Here is a 20,469-nt window from a genome sequence, read left to right on the forward strand (position 1 = left end):
TCGTCATGTGATTTAATACGAATAGTTCACATCTTTATGTGATTAGTTCACATCTCCATGTGACTAACACCCAAAGGGTTTACTAGAGTTTATAATCTAGTTCACATCGCTATGTGATTAACACCCAAAGAGTGATCATGTTTTGCTTGTGAGAGAAATTTAGTCAACATGTCTGCCACATTCAGAGCCGTATGTATTTTGCAAATTTTCTATGTCTACAATGCTTTGCACGGAGCTACTCTAGCTAATTTCTCCCACTTTTAATATGTATCTAGATCGAGACTTAGAGTCATCCAGATCAGTGTCAAAGCTTGCATCGACGTAACTCTTTACGACGAACTCTTTGTCACCTCCATAACCGAGAAACATTTCCTTATTCCACTAAGGATATTTTTGACCGATGTCCAGTGATCCACTCCTGGATCACTATTGTACCCTCTTGACAATCTTATGGTGAGGTACACAATAGGTCTGGTACACAGCGTAGCATATTTTATAGAACTTGTGACTGAGGCATAGGGAATGACTTTTCATTCTCTTTCTATTTTCTGCCGTGGTCAGGTTTTGAGTCTTTACTCAACTTCACACCTTGCAACACAGGCAAGAACTCCTTCTTTGACTGTTCTATTTTGAACTACTTCAAAATCTTGTCAAGGTATGTACTCACTAAAAATATATCAAACGTCTTGATTTATCTCTATAGATCTTGATGCTCAATATGTAAGTAGCTTCACCGAGGTCTTTCTTTAAAAAACTCCTTTCAAACACTCCTTTATGCTTTCCAGAAAATTCTACATTATTTCCGATCAACAATATGTCATTCACATATACTTATCAGAAATGCTATAGTGCTCCCACTTACTTTCTTGTAAATACAGGCATCACCGCAAGTCTGTATAAAACCATATGCTTTGATCACTTTATCAAAGCATATATTCTAACTCTGAGATGCTTGCACCAGTCCATAGATGGATCGCTGGAGCTTGCTCACTTTGTTAGCACCTTTAGGATTGACAAAACCTTCTGGTTGCATCATATAACTCTTCTTTAAGAAATTCATTAAGGAATGCAGTATTGACATCCATTTGCTAGATTTCATAAAATGCGGCAACTGCTAACATGATTCGAACAGACTTTTAAGCATTGATATGAGTGATAAAATCTCATCGTAGTCAACACCTTGATCTTGTCGAAAAAAATTTGCGACAATTTGAGCTTTGTAGATAGTAACACAACTATCATCGTCCATCTTCCTCTTGAAGATCCATTTATTCTCAATGACTCACCGATCATCGGGCAAGTCAATCAAAGTCCATACTTTGTTCTCATACATGGATCCCATCTCAGATTTCATGGCCTCAAGCCATTTTGCGGAATCTGGGCTCATCATCGCTTCCTCATAGTTCGTAGGTTCATCATGGGCTAGTAACATGACTTCCAAAACAGGATTACCGTACCACTCTAGTGCAGACCATACTCTAGTTGACCTATGAGGTTTGGTAGTAACTTGATCTGAAGTTTCATGATTATCATCATTAGCTTCCTCACTAATTGGTGTAGGAATCACTAGAACTGATTTTTGTGATGAACTACTTTCCAATTCGGGAGAAGGTACAATTACCTCATCAAGTTCTACTTTCCTCCCACTCACTTCTTTCGAGAGAAACTCCTTCGCTAGAAAGGATCCATTCTTAGCAACAAAATATCTTGCCTCCGGATCTGTGATAGAAGGTGTACCCAATAGTTTCTTTTGGGTATCCTATGAAGACGCACTACTCCGATTTGGGTTCTAGCTTATCAGTTTGAAACTTTTTCACATAAGCATCGCAATCCCAAACTTTAAGAAATGACAGCTTTGGTTTCTTGCCAAACCATAGTTCATACAGTGTCATCTCAACGGATTTAGATGGTGCCCTATTTAACGTGAATGCAGCTGTCTCTAATGCATAACCCCAAAACGATAGTGGTAAATCGGTAAGAGACATCATAGATCGCACCATATCCAATGAAGTATGATCACAACGTTCAGACACACCATTATGCTGTGGTGTTCCAGGTGGCGTGAGTTGCGAAACTATTCCACATTGTTTCAAATGAAGACCAAACTCGTAACTCAAATATTCGCCTCCGCGATCAGATCATAGAAACTTTATTTTCTTGTTACGATGATTTTCCACTTCACTCTGAAGTTCTTTGAACTTTTCAAATGTTTCAGACTTATGTTCCATTAAGTAGATATACCCATATATGCTCAAATCATCTGTAAAGGTCAGAAAATAACGATACCCGCCCCGAGCCTCAACACTCATCGGATCGCATACATCAGTATGTATTATTTCCAATAAATCAGTTGCTCGCTCCATTGTTCTGGAGAACGGAGTATTAGTCATCTTGCCCATGAGGCATGGTTCGCAAGCATCAAGTGATTCATAATCAAGTGATTCCAAAAGTCCATTAGCATGGAGTTTGTTTATGCACTTTACAACAATATGACCGAAACGGTAGTGCCACAAATAGGTTGCACTATCATTATTAACTTTGCATCTTTTGGCTTCAATATTATGAATATGTGTATCACTACGATCGAGATTCAATAAACTATTCACCTTGGGTGTATGACCACAAAAGGTTTTATTCATGTAAACAGAATAACAATTATTCTTTGACTTAAATGAATAACCGTATTGCAATAAACATGATCCAATCATAGTATGCTCAACGCAAAGACTAAATAACATTTATTTTAGGTTCAACACTAATCCCGAAGGTAAAGGGAGTGTGCGATGGTGATCTTATCAACCTTGGAATCATTTCCAACACACATCGTCACCTCGTACTCAACTAGTCTTTGTTTATTTTGCAACTCCCGTTTCGAGTTACTACTCTTAGCAACTGAACTAGTATCAAATACCAAGGGGTTTGCTATAAACACTAGTAAAGCACACATCAATAACATGTATATCAAATATACCTTTGTTCACTTTGCCATCCTTCTTATCCACCAAGTATCTAGGGCAGTTCCACTTCCAGTGATCATTTCCTTTGTAGTAGAAGCACTCAGTTTCAGGCTTGGGTCTAGCTTTGGGCTTCTTCATGGGAGTGGCAACTTGCTTGCCATTCTTATTGAAGTTCCATTTCTTTCCCTTGCCCATTTACTTGAAACTAGTGGTCTTGTCAACCATCAACACTTGATGCTTTTTCTTGATTTCTACCTTCGCCGATTTCAGCATCGTGAAGAGCTTCGGGAATCGTTTCCGTTATCCCTTGCATATTATAGTTCATCACGAAGTTCTAGTAACTTGGTGATAGTGACTAGAGAAATCTATCAATCACTATCTTATCGGGAAGATTAACGCCCACTTGATTCAAGTGATTGTAGTACTCAGACATTCTAAGCACATGCTCACTCGTTGATTCTCCTCCATCTTGTAGGCAAAGTACTGTCAGAGGTCTCATACCTCTTGACATGGGCATGAGTATGAGATACCAATTTCAACTCTTGGAACATCTTATATGCTCCGTGGCGTTAAAAACATTTTTGAAGTTCCGGTTCTAAGCTGTAAAGCATGGTGCACTAAACTATCAAGTAGTCATTATACCGAGCTTGTCAAACGTTCATAGCGTTTGCATCTGCTCCTACAATAGGTCTGTCACCTAGTGGTGCATCAAGGACATAATTCTTCTGTGCAGCAATGAGGATAATCCTCAGATCACGGACCTAGTCCGCATCATTGCTACTATCATCTTTCAACATAGTTTTTCTCTAGGAACATATCAAAAAATAAACGGGAGCTACATCGCGAGCTATTGATCTACAACATAGTTATGCAAATACTATGAGGACTAAGTTCATGATGAATTAAAGTTTAATTAATCATATTACTTAAGAAATCCCACTTAGATAGACATCCCTCTAGTCATCTAAATGATCACGTGGTCCAAATCAACTAAACCATGTTCGATCATCACATGAGATGGAGTAGTTTTCAATGGTGAACATCACTATGTTGATCATATCTACTATATGATTCACGCTCGACCTTTCGGTCTCCAGTGTTTCGAGGCCATGTCTACATATGGTAGGATCGTCAAGTTTAACCTGAGTATTCCGTGTGTGCAAAACTGGCTTGCACCCGTTGTATGTGAACGTAGAGCTTATCACACCCGATCATCACTTGGTGTCTCGGCACGACAAACGGTCGCAACGGTGCATACTCAGGGAGAACACTTATACCTTGGAATTTAGTGAGAGATCATCTTATAATGCTACCGCTGAACTAAGCAAAATAAGATGCATAAAGGATAAAGATCACATGAAATCAAAATATGTGACATGATATGGCCATGATCATCTTGCGCCTTTGATCTCCATCTCCAAAGTACCGTCATGATCTCTATCATCACCGGCATGACACCATGATCTCCATCATCTTGATCTCTATCAACGTGTCATCACATGGTCATCTCGGCAACTATTTCTCTTGCAACTATTGCTATCGCATAGCGATAAAGTAAAGCAATTATTTGGCACTTGCATCTTATGCAATAAAGAGACAACCATAAGGCTTATGCCAGTTGCCGATAACTTCAACAAAAACATGATCATCACATACAACAACTTATATCTCATCACGTCTTGACCATATCACATCACAACAAGCCCTGCAAAAACAAGTTAGACGTCCTCTACTTTGTTGTTGCAAGTTTTACGTGGCTGCTACGGGCTGAGCAAGAACCGTTCTTACCTACGCATCAAAAACCACAACGCGGTATAGTGATTGTTTTTTAATCTTTAGAAAGAACCCTGTTCATTGAATCCGATTCAACTAAAGTTGGAGAAACAGACACCCACTAGCCACCTGTGTGCGAAGCACGTCGGTAGAACCAGTCTCGCGTAAGCGTACTCGTAATGTCGGTCTGAGCCGTTTCATCCAACAATACCGCTGAATCAAGAATCAACTAGTGACGGCAAGCAATATGTATATACCCACGCCCACAACTCCTTTGTGTTCTACTCATGCATATAACATCTACGCATAGACCTGGCTCTGATACCACTATTGGAGAACGCAGTAATTTCAAAAAAATTCCTACACACACGCAAGATCTATCATGGTGATGCATAGCAACGAGAGGGGAGAGTGTTGTCCATGTACCCTCGTAGACCGTAAGCGGAAGCGTTATGACAATGCGGTTGATGTAGTCGTACGTCTTCACGATCCAACCGATCCTAGTACCGAAAGTACGGCACCTCCGTGATCTGCACACGTTCGGCTCGGTGACGTCCCACGAACTCATGATCTAGCAGAGTGTCGAGGGAGAGCTTCGTCAGCACGATGGCGTGATGACGGTGATGATGAAGCTATCAGCGCAGGGCTTCGCCTAAGCACTATGACGATATGACTGGGGTGGATTATGGTGGAGGGGGGCACCACACACGGCTAAGGGATCAATGATCAACCTGTGTGTCTATGGGGTGCCCCCTGGCCACTTATATAAATGATGGAGGGAGGAGGAGGTCGGCCCTCATAGGGCGCGCCCAAAGTGTGGAGTCCTACTAGGACTCCCTAGTCCTAGTAGGATTTCACCTCCCACATGGAATAGGAAAAAGGGAAGGGAGAAGGAGAAGGAAGGAAGGGGGCGCCCCCTTTCCCTAGTCCAATTCGGACAGTCCATGGGGAAGGGGCGCCGGCCACCCTTGAGGCCTTTCTCTCCTTTCCCGTATGGCCCATTAAGACCCAATACGAATTCCCGTAACTCTCCAGTACTCCGAAAAATACCCGAATCACTCGGAACCTTTCTGATGTCCGAATATAGCCTTCCAATATATCAATCTTTACGTTTCGACCATTTCGAGACTCCTCGTCATGTCCCCTATCTCATCTGGGACTCTGAACAAACTTCGGTCATCAAATCACATAACTCATAATACAAATCGTCACAGAACATTAAGCGTGCGGACCCTACGGGTTCGAGAACTATGTAGACATGACCGAGACTCATCTCGAGTCAATAACCAATAGCGGAACCTAGATGCTCATATTGGTTCCTACATATTCTACGAAGATCTTTATCCGTCAAACCACATAACGATATACGTTGTTCCCTTTGTCATCGCTATGTTACTTGCCCAAGATTCGATCGTCGGTATCTCAATACCTAGTTCAATATCGTTACCGGCAAGTCTCTTTACTCGTTACGTAATGCATCATCCCGTAACTAACTCATTAGTCACATTGCTTGCAAGGCTTATAGTGATGTGCATTACCGAGAGGGCCCAGAGATACCTCTCCGATACTCGGAGTGACAAATCCTAATCTTGATCTATGCCAACTCAACAAACACCATCGGAGACACCTGTAGAGCATCTTTATAATCACCTAGTTATGTTGTGACGTTTGATTGCACACAAGGTGTTCCTCCGGTATTCGGGAATTGCATAATCTCGTATAAGTCATGAAGAAAGCAGTAGCAATGAAACTGTAACGATCATCGTGCTAAGATAACGGATGGGTCAAGTCAATCACATCATTCTCTAATGATGTGATCCCGCTTATCAAATGACAACTCTTTGTCCATGGCTAGGAAACTTAACCATCTTTGATTAACGAGCTAGTCAAGTAGAGGCATACTAGTGACACTTTGTTTGTTTATGTATTCACACATGTATTAAGTTTCCGGTTAATACAATTCTAGCATGAATAATAAACATTAATCATGATATAAGGAAATATAAATAACAACTTTATTATTGCCTCTAGGGCATATTTCCTTCACCTATCATATTAGGACTAATTTCATAACCAAAGCAAATTACCATGTTGTTCTAAAAGACTCTCAAAATAATGTAAGTGAAGCATGAGAGATCAATAATTTCTATAATATAAAACCACCACCGTGCTCTAAAAGATATAAGTGAAGCACTAGAGCAAAATTATCTAACTCAAAAGATATAAGTGAAGCACATAGAGTATTCTAATAAATTCTGATTCATGCGTGTCTCTCCAAAAGGTGTGTACAGCAAGGATGATTATGGTAAAGTAAAAAGCAAAGACTCAAATCATACAAGACGCTCCAAGCAAAACACATATCATGTGTTGAATAAAAATATAGCTCCAAGTAAAGTTACCGATGAACGAAGACAAAAGAGGGGATGCCATCCGGGACATCCTCAAGCTTAGACTCTTGGTTGTCCTTGAATATTACCTTGGGGTGCCTTGGGCATCCCCAAGCTTAGGCTCTTGCCACTCCTTATTCCATAGTCCATCGAATCTTTACCCAAAGGGATATTTAAATTAGTGCCCCTGGTTCCTTAGTTGTGCTCACTTTTCCCCACGCTCCAAACATTTGCTCACTTTTCCCCTCTTCCTTAGCTGAAACTCTCACAAATGCTCATAGCGGGCATTTGCCGTCTTGACCGTTCATTGACCGTTAGTTGCTGACGAGTGGGGCCGAGTCTTCGTATGACTGTTGCTTGCTGACGGGTGGGACCGCAAGGAGACACGTATTGGGCAGCTTGTCTGAATCTGAAACAGATCTAGACAGGCCGCACTGCACAGCGCCGCCCCGCCCCCTCCGCCGGCGTCTTGCCGCATCCACCGCAGTTGTTTCCTCCACCCTATGCCCTCGTCCGTTCATCGGCGACGCCGCATCTCCGCCAGATATAGCCCACCCCCCATCTGGGATTACATAGCGATGTTGAGTGAGGACGCCCGGAATGCAGTCGATCGTGGAGAGGATTGGGTCGAATCCGCGGGAGATAATTCATGGATTAAACCTGGGTAAGCATTGTTTCCTCTCAAAATGACGTTCTCCGTCGTATTGTAGGCCATATTTGACTTCTGTTTGCTTGAATCGTTCGAATTTGTGCTCGATTTTACCCAGCTAACCGAAGCCTTTGTTTCCTTCCCCAACGAAATAGGATTGATCCCGCACTGGCTTTCCGGCTGGCGATTAGAATGGAAACTAGTGTGCTGTGTGGTACTAAACCGCATTTGATTTCATCATTTATCTATCCCAAATTGGTAGAAACCAGTATGTCTTTCAAAGATTTGCGAGCTGAGCTCCGAAACACCTATCCCTGGAGTGATGTCGATGCTGTTGAACTGAGTTACTTCAGCAGTGACGAGCAAAGATTTCTCCCACTAACTTGCGACGATCATATGCCGTTGCTTTTTGCTGGGATTGCTGGCTGCCGATTCGGTAAACTCCAAATCGATGTGCTTCAGCCACGCGTAGAACGGGCGAAGGGGAAGGGAGTTCAGACATCATCTGTCTGTGCTAATAGCCAGCACCCCGGCACTCCTTGTAGGTCGACACCAAGTAAAGCAAGTGGTTCATGGAGCCACAACATGCCTGCTGCCAATTCTGGTTCCGATTCAGCTGCTGCTTCTCGTGTACCTTCTGCAGTTGGTGTAGAAGAAGATGCAGAACCTGACGAGGCAGTGCCTACAAATGATGATGAAGACGAGATGATGTTTCCTGAACTGGTCGATGTAGCCAGTCAGCAAGCAGTGGATGACGAATATATGGAGGAGCCCATCAGCCAAGCTACGTTTGATGACACTGACGATGAAGAGAAGGTGGAGAACATGGACAGCTTAATCGAGGATGAATACGATGGTGATGACATGCCAACAATTGAGTGGAACAGGGAAAAACCTGAGCTTAGTGTAGGTACCATTTTCCAATCAATGGTGGACTGTCAGAATGCAGTGACAACATGGTGCATTATATCTGAAAACACCTATAAGATTAAAAGGAGTGAGCCAGCAAGGTTCACAGTTTTTTGTCCATATCCTAGGTGTAGGTGGAAGTTGCATGCATCTCGTATGAGAAAGAGAAAATATATTCAGGTAATCCAAGTTCAGTTAGTAATTTAGTTTCAGATCGTTGAGTAAGGTTTCTTAACTTTTCTTTACCCTTTTATTTTGTTTCAGATAAAGAAAAACCCACACAAGCACACCTGTCCACCTGGAGGGGGAGGCGGAAGGCCAAAACCAAGCTAGCAAAAACTAGGTGGGTGGCAGATGCTATATTGGATTGGCTAAGAGAAGAACCTGGACTTGGTCCAACAGCACTCCATGGGAAGCTTTTTGAGAAGTACAAGATAGAAATTCCTTACATGAGAATTTTCAATGCTAGGGAAAAGGCTCTTGATAGAATTAATGGTCAATGGAATGACAGTTTTCAGCTGCTTTACACTTTCAAAGCTGAAGTGGAGATGGCAAGTCCAGGGAGTGTTGTAGAGATTGACAAGCATACAGTTCCATTCAAAATAAAAGGGAAGTCATTTCAGAAGGAGTGCTTCAGAAGGGCTTTTGTTTGTTTCAAGGCTTGCTGGCAGGGGTTTCTAGATGGTTGCAGGCCCTATTTGGCTGTAGATGCTACACATTTGACTGGAAGATGGAGAGGACAGCTAGTAGCAGCTTCTGCAGTTGATGGACACAACTGGCTATTCCCAGTTGCATTTGGTGTGGTGGAGGCAGAGTCTGAGGAAAGTTGGGTCTGGTTTCTGCAGCAGTTGCGCAACATTATAGGCACACCCCCAGGTTTAGCTATACACAGAGATGCTTGCAAGGATTTAGAGAGTGCAGTGGAAATTGTATTCCCTGGAGTGGAGCATAGGGAATGTATGCGACACCTAGTGCATAATTTCAAAAAGAAGTTCAAAGGTAAAGTTTATGATGAGAACTTATGGCCAGCATCATACACATGCAGAAAAAGGAAGCATGAACACCATTTGAGAGTGTTGTATGCTCAAAATCCTCTTGTGAAGGAGTACATGGATGCACATCATGGCAAGGTGTGGTCAAGAAGCAAATTCAACGAAATCTGCAAAGTAGATTATGTGACCAATAACCTTGCAGAATGCTTCAATTCAAAGTTCAAGTCAGTGAAAGGGCTCTTGTTGTGGCAAGCATTTGACAAGATGAGGCAAATGATCATGATAAAGATGGCTCTTCGCAAAAGAATTGCAGAAACACAATATGTTGGTCATCAAATGCTCCCATCACTGATTAAGGCATTACACTTGAAGGCAAGAGGACTGAAGATGAAATGTATTCGATCTGGTACATATGAGGGAGAGGTTACCTATACTGACACTAAAAATAGGGTATGGAGGTATCCTGTGAACCTAAGTACTAGAGAATGTACTTGTAGGCAATGGCAGATCCGTGGGAAGCCATGCATACATGCCCTACATCTGATGACCGTTATCGGGGGTGCAGATGGTGAAGTTGATCAATATTGCTCTGAGTATTTCTCTGTTGCCAAATTTATGGCTGCTTATGCTGACAATGTGCCTGCACTATTGGGGAAAGATCAATGGAACAGAGTAGATCCAGGGTTCAAACTCCATGCTCCTGGCATTACTAGACCACCAGGAAGACCAAGGAAGCAGAGGATTAGAGAAGGTGAGGAGGGTCGTCTACCAAAGAAGCGTGCTTGCAGAAAATGTGGAGTTCTGGGGCATATTGCTAGGCTTTGTACCAATGCAGTGGATGCATCATTTGGAGAGGAGGAAAGATGGACAGCAGCAAATGCTGAGGAGAATGCAGCAGCAATGGAGACTGAAGATGCAGTGGAGAATGCAGCAGCAAATGAAGCAGTGGAGAATGCAGCAGCAAATGAAGCATCTTGGTATGTGTTTGCACCCTTTGTAGAATGCAGCTACCCTTTTGTTTGCATTTGTTCTCTTTTTTGCCTATGGCTTATAATTTTATTTACCAGCTCTAAGGAGAAAAGGCCAAGAGATGAAGAAGCAGAAGATTTTGAAACCACGGCCTTTGATGGTTTTGAACCTATAAGAGAGGAAGAGGAGGGTGTAATTTTTCCAATTGTGCCTTTAAAGATTACTGAACCCATAGATGACCGTCAAATGGTCGTCAAGTGCTCGGCGAGTGCAACTACTCCATCAGCACCTCCACGAGGAAAACCCCAAGTAAAGCCCAAGATCAAAAGGAACAAGAGTCTGAAAGAAAAGAGCATCTCAACTAGGGAAACCAGGAGCAAGATGGTGAAGCCAGCTGCAAACACAAGGAGCAAGTTGAAAATTTGAATTAAGTTGTTGGGAAATGTTTGTGTTGTCAATTTGAGGGCGAGTGGATCGCTTAAAACTTGGTAGATTTGTATTAAGATGTTGGCATCTTAAAACTTGGTAGATTTGAGCTACTGTGATAACTTATCAGTTGTAATAATGTTGCTTCTACTTTGGTTTCTTATTTGAGTCAGAATTCAAATTTCCATCAAAATTTGAATTTAAATCAATATTTCAATTTGGGCCAAAATTTGGATTCGAGTCAAAGTTGAAGTTGAACATTGGAGGTTCATTGCTCTGTGCGGTGTATTTGATCGAGCATTTGAAGTCCAATATTCGTAGGTGAATAGTCCGAATGAGAAATGTGCTAGAAACGAGCTCGAAAACTAGGGTAAACAGCCCTATTTGAAATCAAGTTTTTTTACCTTGCCTAAATGAGGCATATATATTTTTATTAACACTTGTTTCATATATATAGGGTAAAAACGAAGTCTCACTATTTATTGATTAATATTCATATTACTACATTTTTTTGAAAAAAATATGCTTTTAATTCAAAATCGTCAAATAACACGTTTTAGATATGAAAATGAAAAAGTAAGTTCAGATCCTTCTTACTCACTCCAAAATGAAGCTATGGAGATTTTTCTGATTTTTTTAATTATTTTGATTTTTTTTCAAGCCCTAAACCCTCTCTCCCTATTCTACGAACTCTGAAAATGTTCATAGGTGATAGCTCATTTGTGTGAAGACTTTTTTCATGAAAATGACCTGCACCAAGTTTATATTTTTTTTCTCATAACCTTGTCACATATGACGGCTATGTGCGCAAGAATTACAACATTTTGATTTTTTTTAAAATTTTTAAAAACATTTGAACTTGATTTCGACAGATCACTTCAAAAAATGATTTTTCAAAAAATGCCCCTATACTGAGTTTATATTTTTTATGGTAACTAGGTCTCATAAACGGACGAACTACGTTTGTTTTATATTTTTGCGATTTTTTCTAATTTAGTTATGGCCATTTGAAATCTGGTCAAACCCTAATAACCCCGTTGACTCGCTCATAACCCCGCAGAAATGCTCCAAACCCTAGCGTCGAACGTGCGCCGTCGGATCCTACCAAGCGCCAAACACCACCCGTCAGATGTGGGGCAGGCATGCGTGATCCGCGTGATGCATCCTGATTGGCTACTGCACTGTCCTTCTCGGGTTTTTTACGATCTGCCCCACTTTACATATGAAATTGTATTTTTCGCACATGACCACCACATGTCAGTGTTAAGAGTTGGTTCAAAAATTGAAACTGCAAAATACAATGTGGCAAATTGTCAATATAGCTTCCCCTTCTCCTCTTCTCCATCTGACAGACAAAGGCATCGAGCAGATCGAGCAATTCCTCTGTTTCTTTCCCCATCTTCTCGTTCTTCTTCCTCTCGAGCAATTCCTCTGTTTCTTCCTCTCGGGCGATATGTCAACCTCCTCGTCAGCCCCCCGTTCCACGTGGCCGGTGTATGGTCCAGTGCCGATGACTCGATGCCCTGACTGCCCATGGACTGCGCCACTGAAGCGGTTGACTTCGAAGGAGGAGAAGAATTGGAACTTTGGGCGCGAGTTCGTCAAATGCGAGAGCAAGCCGGAGGGGCAGGTTAGATCTAAGTTTTCCTCGCATCCTTTATCTCTAATTTCTCAAAAAATCTATCAGATTTGGATTTAGGTTACATGATTTCGTTTTCAGATCGTGAAGAAATGCCACAATTTCGAGTGGATGGATGATTACATCCAGAGGCTTCAAGGGTCGGGCTTGCTGGATTCGAGGGGGAATGCAATCCGCGAGTCCAATCTGCCCCATGACAGTGCCGCTCCGGCAGCAGCAGCGCGTCCGGAATACCCGACGGTGGTAGATGTCGAACTGAAGATGGAATTGAAGAAGATGAACAAGAACTTCAAGCAGCTGATTGAGTTAAAGAAGCAATCCAATCTGATAGCTTTAGGAATACTTGCTCTAGGAATTTTTTACTTGATGGCCATCTCTCGTTAGAGATGTTTGTCTACTGTTGTTGCCACTGTTTAGGAATCCAAGTCTATTTATCTCAAATGCAACTCTGTTTAGTGCAACTGTCGATCACTGAATGTATGCAGTTTACTGTTAAGTTTCGACACTTTCAGTTTCAGCAGAAAACAACTACCAGTTCAGTGATAGGATTATTTTGTTAGCTAATAACCTCAAGTATTGGATCATACCATAGCTCGTCAGATGACAGTAACTATTACTTGAGCAGCACAAGGAATATACATCAAGTTCATCTCTTCTCTCTCACACTTGCCAAACTTTTATCCTCGAGTTCATCAGTTCTGCTAAAAAAAACCTAGTTCGCTGGCCCAAAAAGAAGCCCAGAAACAAGCGATGTTTCTTTTTTTTGTTTAGGAAGGATTGCTTTGTTCTTTTTTGTTTCTGATTGCTTTTTCATTAATTTGATTGCCCAATCTCTTCTATCTCATTGAGGAATTTTTTTGGCTTTCCTTTATGGGTCCCTTCATTTTTTAGAATCAAAGTATTTGCAAACCGCAGTATTATTATGCCTAGCGAACCAATACTTCATGATTAGAAAAAGAGGTCTAACCCTCTTTTTTATATACTTCAAACATAGTGTAGTTAAAACTACACTTTTGACTAAAGCCAAATATCTCAAAGTATTTGATACTTCAATATTTCTGAAAACCAAAGTATTCTTTGAATACCTAAAAAATACAGAGCTCTCAAACCAAAGCCGTGTACACATGTACAATATGTTCTTATTTTTAGAAGGCATCTATAAACACATCATTTAGTTTGTTTGGTTAATTTTTCCCACGCCAATTAGCCATGTCTAAACTTGGGACAAACAAAATACAAACATAACAAAACATTAATATAACACACATAACTTAACTTAGATAGGGTTGCTAGGGCAACATAAGTTCTTACATAGACACTGATAGATAATAGTTTAACCTTACATAGATAGCTCGGGCAACACACACACCAAACTCACACTACATAGTAGATAGATAGGGGTAGCTAGGGCAACACCGTCTTCTTCGCCGCCGGCTTCACTGTCTTCTTCGTCACCGGCTTCACTGTCTTCTTCGCCGCCGGCTTCAGTACTCCTCCTCCTCAAGGCCGTTGTCGCCGAGGTAGTACGGGAGGCTGTGCATGCGGTTGTGAGCAGGGAAGACGCTCTCGAAGTCGGTGAAGATGTTATAGGTCGTGAATGCGATGAACTCGCACCCACACCGATACACCTTGCCGAGCAGGTAGTAGGCATCGAACCTGTTGGTGAAGTGGACGACGAGCCCTACCACTGGAGCATTGGCGTGGGGACGCTGCTCCACGAGGTTGAACATGGGCGGCGAGCCCGCCGGGAGGTGGTGGAAGCCTGCACGGAGGAACCCCCGTGCAAGCTCAGTGCTTCCCCTCCAGCGGGAGAACGCCCACACGCGGAGGGATTCCTCGACGACGACGTTGGCGGGGTACCGCCGTTCCGGCACGGTGGGCGGCGCTTGGAACGTCGGCCCGTTGTACTGCATCTTGCTCGCTTCGCTGAGTGGAACGGCTTTGGCTTTTGGGGGAAGAAGAGAAGAAGTTGGAGGCGCAGATGGATATGTAGAAGAAGAGGCAATGGAGGGCAGTTTAAATAGCCGGGGGAGACGAAGTGGGTACACGCGCAAATGGCCGGCGTAGATCGTGACTCAATGCGTGCGTGAACCGATGTGATCATCAATGTGTGAACGTGAATCGATGCGAGCGTGCTCTACGTACTCTGCGTTGGCGGCTGCCTGCCTCCCCTTATGCGTGCTCTGCGTTGGCGGCTGCCTGCCTCCCATTCACGAGCATGCGTGCAGCCTGCGGCGTGAACCAATGCCTCGACATATGGACGCGACCGTGCGTGCAGCCTGCCCCTTCTGCCACCGGCACGTATGCCTGCGACGCGTGAAACGACGCTGCGGAGCGACTGAATCCGCCGGCAACCGTGCAGCACGGATCGATGCGTGCGTGTCGGCGTGCATGCATGCGATTAGGTCTAGGTCACTAGATGCGTGCATGGCGGTGTTCGCATGCATAGCAGGCTACATCGATGCCAAAGCCGAGCATGCATAGCAGGCTGCATCCATCGATAGCATGCTTTTTAAATTTATTACCAACAAACTAACGGGCCCGTCCTATGAACACAAACACGGCCCAACCAGCGAAGCCACATCCACAGTCAACAGAGTCCAACGTGGCCCCACAAGTCAGTTAACGGCCAAGACGACAAACGTCTGTTATGAACATTTGTGAGAGTTTCAGCTAATGGAATGGGGAAAAGTGAGCAAAAGTTTGAAGCGTGGGGAAAACTGAGCACAACTAAGGAATTGGGGGCACAGATGGAATAAGCCCTTACCCAAAACTTGAAAACTTCACAACACAAAACTTAACAGAAAACTCGTAAGCTCCGTTAGTATAAGAAAATAAATCACCACTTAGGTACTGTTGTGAACTCATTATAAATTCATATTGGTGTAATATCTACTGTATTCCAACTTTTCATACCCTCCGATACTACTTATAGATTCATCAAAGTAAGCAAACAACACAATGAAAACAGAATCTGTCAAAAATAGAACAGTCTGTAGTAATCTGGAGATTTTAAATACTTCTGTAACTCCACAAATTCTGAAAAATTAGGAAGACCTAAATAATTTGTATATTGATCTACTGCAGTTTGAATTGGTATTTTATCTCTCTTTGGTAAAAAATGATAATTATTTTCGTTAGCGCATACTTTCTGTTTTTATCAGCAAGATCAAACAACAATCACCTAAGAAGATCCTAAAGGATTTACTTGGCACTTTATTGAAACAAAAGCTATAAAACATGATTAATACAATAACTTAATCACGAGGACACACAAAAATAGTAGGGGTAAATGTTGGGTTGTCTCCCAACAAGCGCTTTTCGTTAATGCCTTTCTAGCTAGGCATGATGATTTCAATGATGCTCACATAAAAGATAAGAATTGAAACATAAAGAGAGCATCATGAAGAATATGACTAGCACATTTAAATCTAACCCACTTCCTATGCATAGGGATTTTGTGAGCAAACAATTTATGGGAACAAGAATCAACTAGCATAGGAAAGCAAAACAAGCATAACTTCAAGATTTTAAGCACACAGAGAGGAAACTTGATATTATTGCAATTCCTTCAAGCATATATTCCTCTCTCATAATAATTTTCAGTAGCATCATGAATGAATTCAACAATATAACCATCACATAAAGCATTCTTTTCATGATCTACAAGCATAGAATTTTTATTACTCTCCACATAAGCAAATTTCTTCTCACGAATAGTAGTGGGAGCAAACTCAACAAAATAACTATCATGTGAGGCATAATCCAACTAAAAGTTAAAATCATGATGACAAGTTTCATGGATATCATTATTCTTTATAGCATACGTGTCATCACAATAATCATCATAGATAGGAGGGATGCTTTCATCATAATAAATTTGCTCATCAAAACTTGGGGGACAAAAAATATCATCTTCATCAAACATAGAATCCCCAAGCTTGTGGCTTTGCATATCATTAGCATCATGGGTATTCAAAGAATTCATACTAACAACATTGCAATCATGCTCATCATCCAAAGATTTAGTGCCAAACATTTTAATACATTCTTCTTCTAACACTTTGGCACAATTATCGGAATCCTTATTTTCACGAAAGACATTAAAAAGATGAAGCATATGAGGCAACCTTAATTCCATTTTATGTAGTTTTATTTTATAGACTAAACTAGTGATAAAACAAGAAACTAAAAGATTCGATTGCAAGATCTAAAGATATACCTTCAAGCGCTAACCTCCCCGGCAATGGCGCCAGAAAAGAGCTTGATGTCTACTACACAACCTTCTTCTTGTAGACGTTGTTGGGCCTCCAAGTGCAGAGGTTTGTAGGACAGTAGCAAATTTCCCCCAAGTGGATGACCAAAGGTTTATCAATCCGTGGGAGGCGTAGGATGAAGATGGTCTCTCTCAAACAACCCTACAACCAAATAGCAAAGAGTCTCTTGTGTCCCCAACACACCCAATACAATGGTAAATTGTATAGGTGCACTAGTTCGGCGGAGAGATGGTGATACAAGTGCAATATGGCTGGAAGATATAGGTTCTTTTAATTTGAAAATATAAAAACAGCAAGGTAACTAATGATAAAAGTGAGCGTAAACGGTATTGCAATGCTAGGAAACAAGGCCTAGGGTTCATACTTTCACTAGTGCAAGTTCTCTCAACAATAATAACATAATTGGATCATATAACAATCCCCCAACATGCAACAAAGAGTCACTCCAAAGTCACTAATAACAGAGAACAAACGAAGAGATTATTGTAGGGTACGAAACCACCTCAAAGTTATTCTTTCTGGTCGATCTATTCAAGAGTCCGTAGAAAAATAACACGAAGCTATTCTTTCTATTCGATCTATCCTAGAGTTCGTACTAGAATAACACCTTAAGACACAAATCAACCAAAACCCTAATGTCACCTAGATACTCCAATATCACCTCACGTATCCGTGGGTATGATTATACGATATGCATCACACAATCTCAGATTCATCTATTCAACCAACACAAAGAACTTCAAAGAGTGCCCCAAAGTTTCTACCGGAGAGTCAAGACGAAAATGTGTGCCAACCCCTATGCATAAGTTCACGAGGTCACGGAACTCGCAAGTTGATCACCAAAACATACATCAAGTGGATCACGTGAATATCCCATTGTCACCACAGATAAGCACATGCAAGACATACATCAAGTGCTCTCAAATCCTTAAAGACTCAATCCGATAAGATAATTTCAAAGGGAAAACTCAATCCATTACAAGAGAGTAGAGGGGGAGAAACATCATAATATCCAACTATAATAGCAAAGCTCGCGATACATCAAGATCGTGTCGAATCAAGAACACGAGAGAGAGAGATCAAACACCTAGCTACTGGTACATACCCTCAGCCCCGAGGGTGAACTACTCCCTCCTCGTCATGGAGAGCGCTGGGATGATGAAGATGGCCACTGGAGAGGGATTCCCCCCTCCGGCAGGGTGCCGGAACGGGTTTAGATTGGTTTTCGGTGGCTACAGAGGCTTGCAGCAGCGAAACTCCCGATCTAGGTTTCTTTTCGGGGGTTTCTATATTTATAGGGATTTTTGGCGTCGGGAACAAGTCAGGGGGGTCTCCGAGGCGGCCACGAGGTAGGGGGCGCGCCTAGGGGGTAGTGCGCATCCCCATCCTCGTGATGGACTCGGGACTCTTCTGGTCCATCTTCGATACTCCGTGGGCTTCTTCTGGTCCAAAAATGATCTCCATAAATTTTCAGGTCAATTGGGCTCCGTTTGATACTCCTTTGCGATACTCAAAAACAAGGAAAACAGAAACTGGCACTGGGCTCTAGGTTAATAGGTTAGTCCCAAAAATCATATAAAATAGCATATAAATGCATATAAAACATCCTAGATGGATAATATAATAGCATGGAACAATCAAAAATTATAGATACGTTGGAGATTTATCATACGTTCGGCATGCTCCGCCCGCTTCGGTCTTGGAGTTCAGAGCTGGAACATTGCCGAACAGGCCCTTAGTTGTCTGGGAGCTGTGGTTGGAAAGAAACAACACGGTTTTCAAGCTCAAAGCCTCGCCCATTCAGGGCATCATAGGGTGTGTTTGATAGTGCATGGAGGGTGCATGAGGGTCAAAGTTCTCAATCCGACCCACTTTTACTTGTTTGATAGGATGCATGGGCTCACATGAACTATGCTCAACCGATGCAAAAAAAACCCTCAGTTATGCTCATCTTATGCACCCCAGAGAGGGTGCATGGAGGCAGCCATGCTGGCATCGACCCTCGTCCCCACCCACCAGACCACGTCCATATATATTCAGATTTTTAAAAACTATTTATAATTTTAAATTTCGTTTAAATTTTCCAAAAATATTCAGAATTTCAGTATATTTTTTAAATTTTTGAAAAAGTTAAGAATTTCAAAAAAAATGAAAATGTCCAGAATTTATAAATTGTTTAAATTCTCAAATCCAAAATATCAAAATTTATTTAAATTTTCAAAAAAAATTAGAATTTAAAATTTCAAAAATGTTCAGAATTTCAAAAATTCTTTAAATTTCAAAAAGTTCAGAATTTCAAATTTGGTTTATTTTTTAAATCAAAATTCATTGTAAAAAATAAAAAAAGTTCAGACTTTCAAAATATGTTTATATTTTCAAAAAATGTTCAGAATTTGAAATTTTATTTAAATTTTCAAAAATGTTAGAATTTCAAATTTTGTTTATATTCTTAATAAAATTTCAGAGTTTCAAAATATGTTTAGTTTTTTCATGTTTTTTAAATTCTTTTCATCATTTAAAATAATTATTCGGAATTTGAAATTGTTCAGCATGTCTAAACACATGCAGGCTTCTCGGCTCAGCATGTCTCAGCGCATACATCGCTGTCAAACAACAGTAAATGCATGAACTCAGCATGTCTACACTCAGCATGTATGAAAGGAAAACAACTAGGCTAGGTCCATACATAGTACCAAACACACCCATACATTTCATCAGAAAGAGCCTGGAAACCTGGAGAATTGTCAGTGCCTCAAGCTTGTTGCAGCCCTTCGGGGATCCATCATGAGGAATTGCGCGATGATTTTAACCCCGTTGGGTGTGTTTAGCAGCTGCATTATTTTCTCTACACTTTCTTCCTCTTGTGACACTGCTCACACCATGTCCATACTGCTCCCTACTTATAAATGAAATGTCAGCACTTTGCTGAATCTTTCGGGGGAAAAAACCAGTGTGGTAGTATTCTAATCCCGTGTGATGCATGTATGTCTATCCTGTCGCCCGAAAATATTCCAAAATAATTTTAAAATAGACAGTCGCATCGCTTTATATTTATTCAGAAAAAAGGTTTAACCCTGACCTCCGCATTATTATGATTCTTTCTCGGTTCCAAAATAAGTATCTCAACCTTAATACAACAGTGTATTAAAGTTAATATAAAGTTGTCACACTTATTTTAGGATGAAGGGAGTATTAAACAGGGTAAAAAATAAAAACAACATCAGCAAAGCCACTACAAGAAAATATGAATAAACAGCTACGACTAAGTTCTTCCGTAGCAGCACTTTCAAAAAGGGGTACACACATCCTCACGCGGTTGTTCTTACATTTGACCCGTGAGTAAGGATTTTCTTTCTGATTGTCAAAACCAATCACTTAAGGTTAGTACATTAAACAACGAGGCAACACATTCAACAAGGTAACGACATAAATTTATCGCTGATGAGCCTGACCAATCAAAACTAGAACAAGAATTTTCACCCGAACATGGA

The 20,469-nt window shown here is 41.4% G+C and overlaps 2 protein-coding genes across 2 annotated transcripts; both read left to right on the forward strand.

Annotated features, from left to right (window-relative positions):
• The first annotated feature begins 9,097 nt into the window (after positions 1-9,097).
• On the forward strand, positions 9,098-11,062 carry LOC147965655 (uncharacterized). Its single transcript, XM_087526869.1, has 2 exons — positions 9,098-10,644; positions 10,735-11,062. The coding sequence occupies exons 1-2, from the start codon at positions 9,125-9,127 to the stop codon at positions 11,060-11,062; spliced, it is 1,848 nt and encodes a 615-aa protein (XP_087382995.1). The 5' UTR covers positions 9,098-9,124.
• A 1,453-nt stretch (positions 11,063-12,515) lies between these two features.
• On the forward strand, positions 12,516-13,085 carry LOC147965656 (uncharacterized). The gene is made up of 2 exons (XM_087528108.1): positions 12,516-12,692; positions 12,783-13,085. Exons 1-2 carry the CDS (start codon positions 12,516-12,518, stop codon positions 13,083-13,085), a joined length of 480 nt encoding a protein of 159 aa, XP_087384234.1.
• Positions 13,086-20,469: the final 7,384 nt, after the last annotated feature.

Source organism: Triticum urartu, chromosome 6A (genome assembly GCF_056163025.1).
Source record: "Triticum urartu cultivar PI428250 chromosome 6A, HENAU_Tu73, whole genome shotgun sequence".
In the NCBI taxonomy this organism is placed as follows: Eukaryota; Viridiplantae; Streptophyta; class Magnoliopsida; order Poales; family Poaceae; genus Triticum; species Triticum urartu.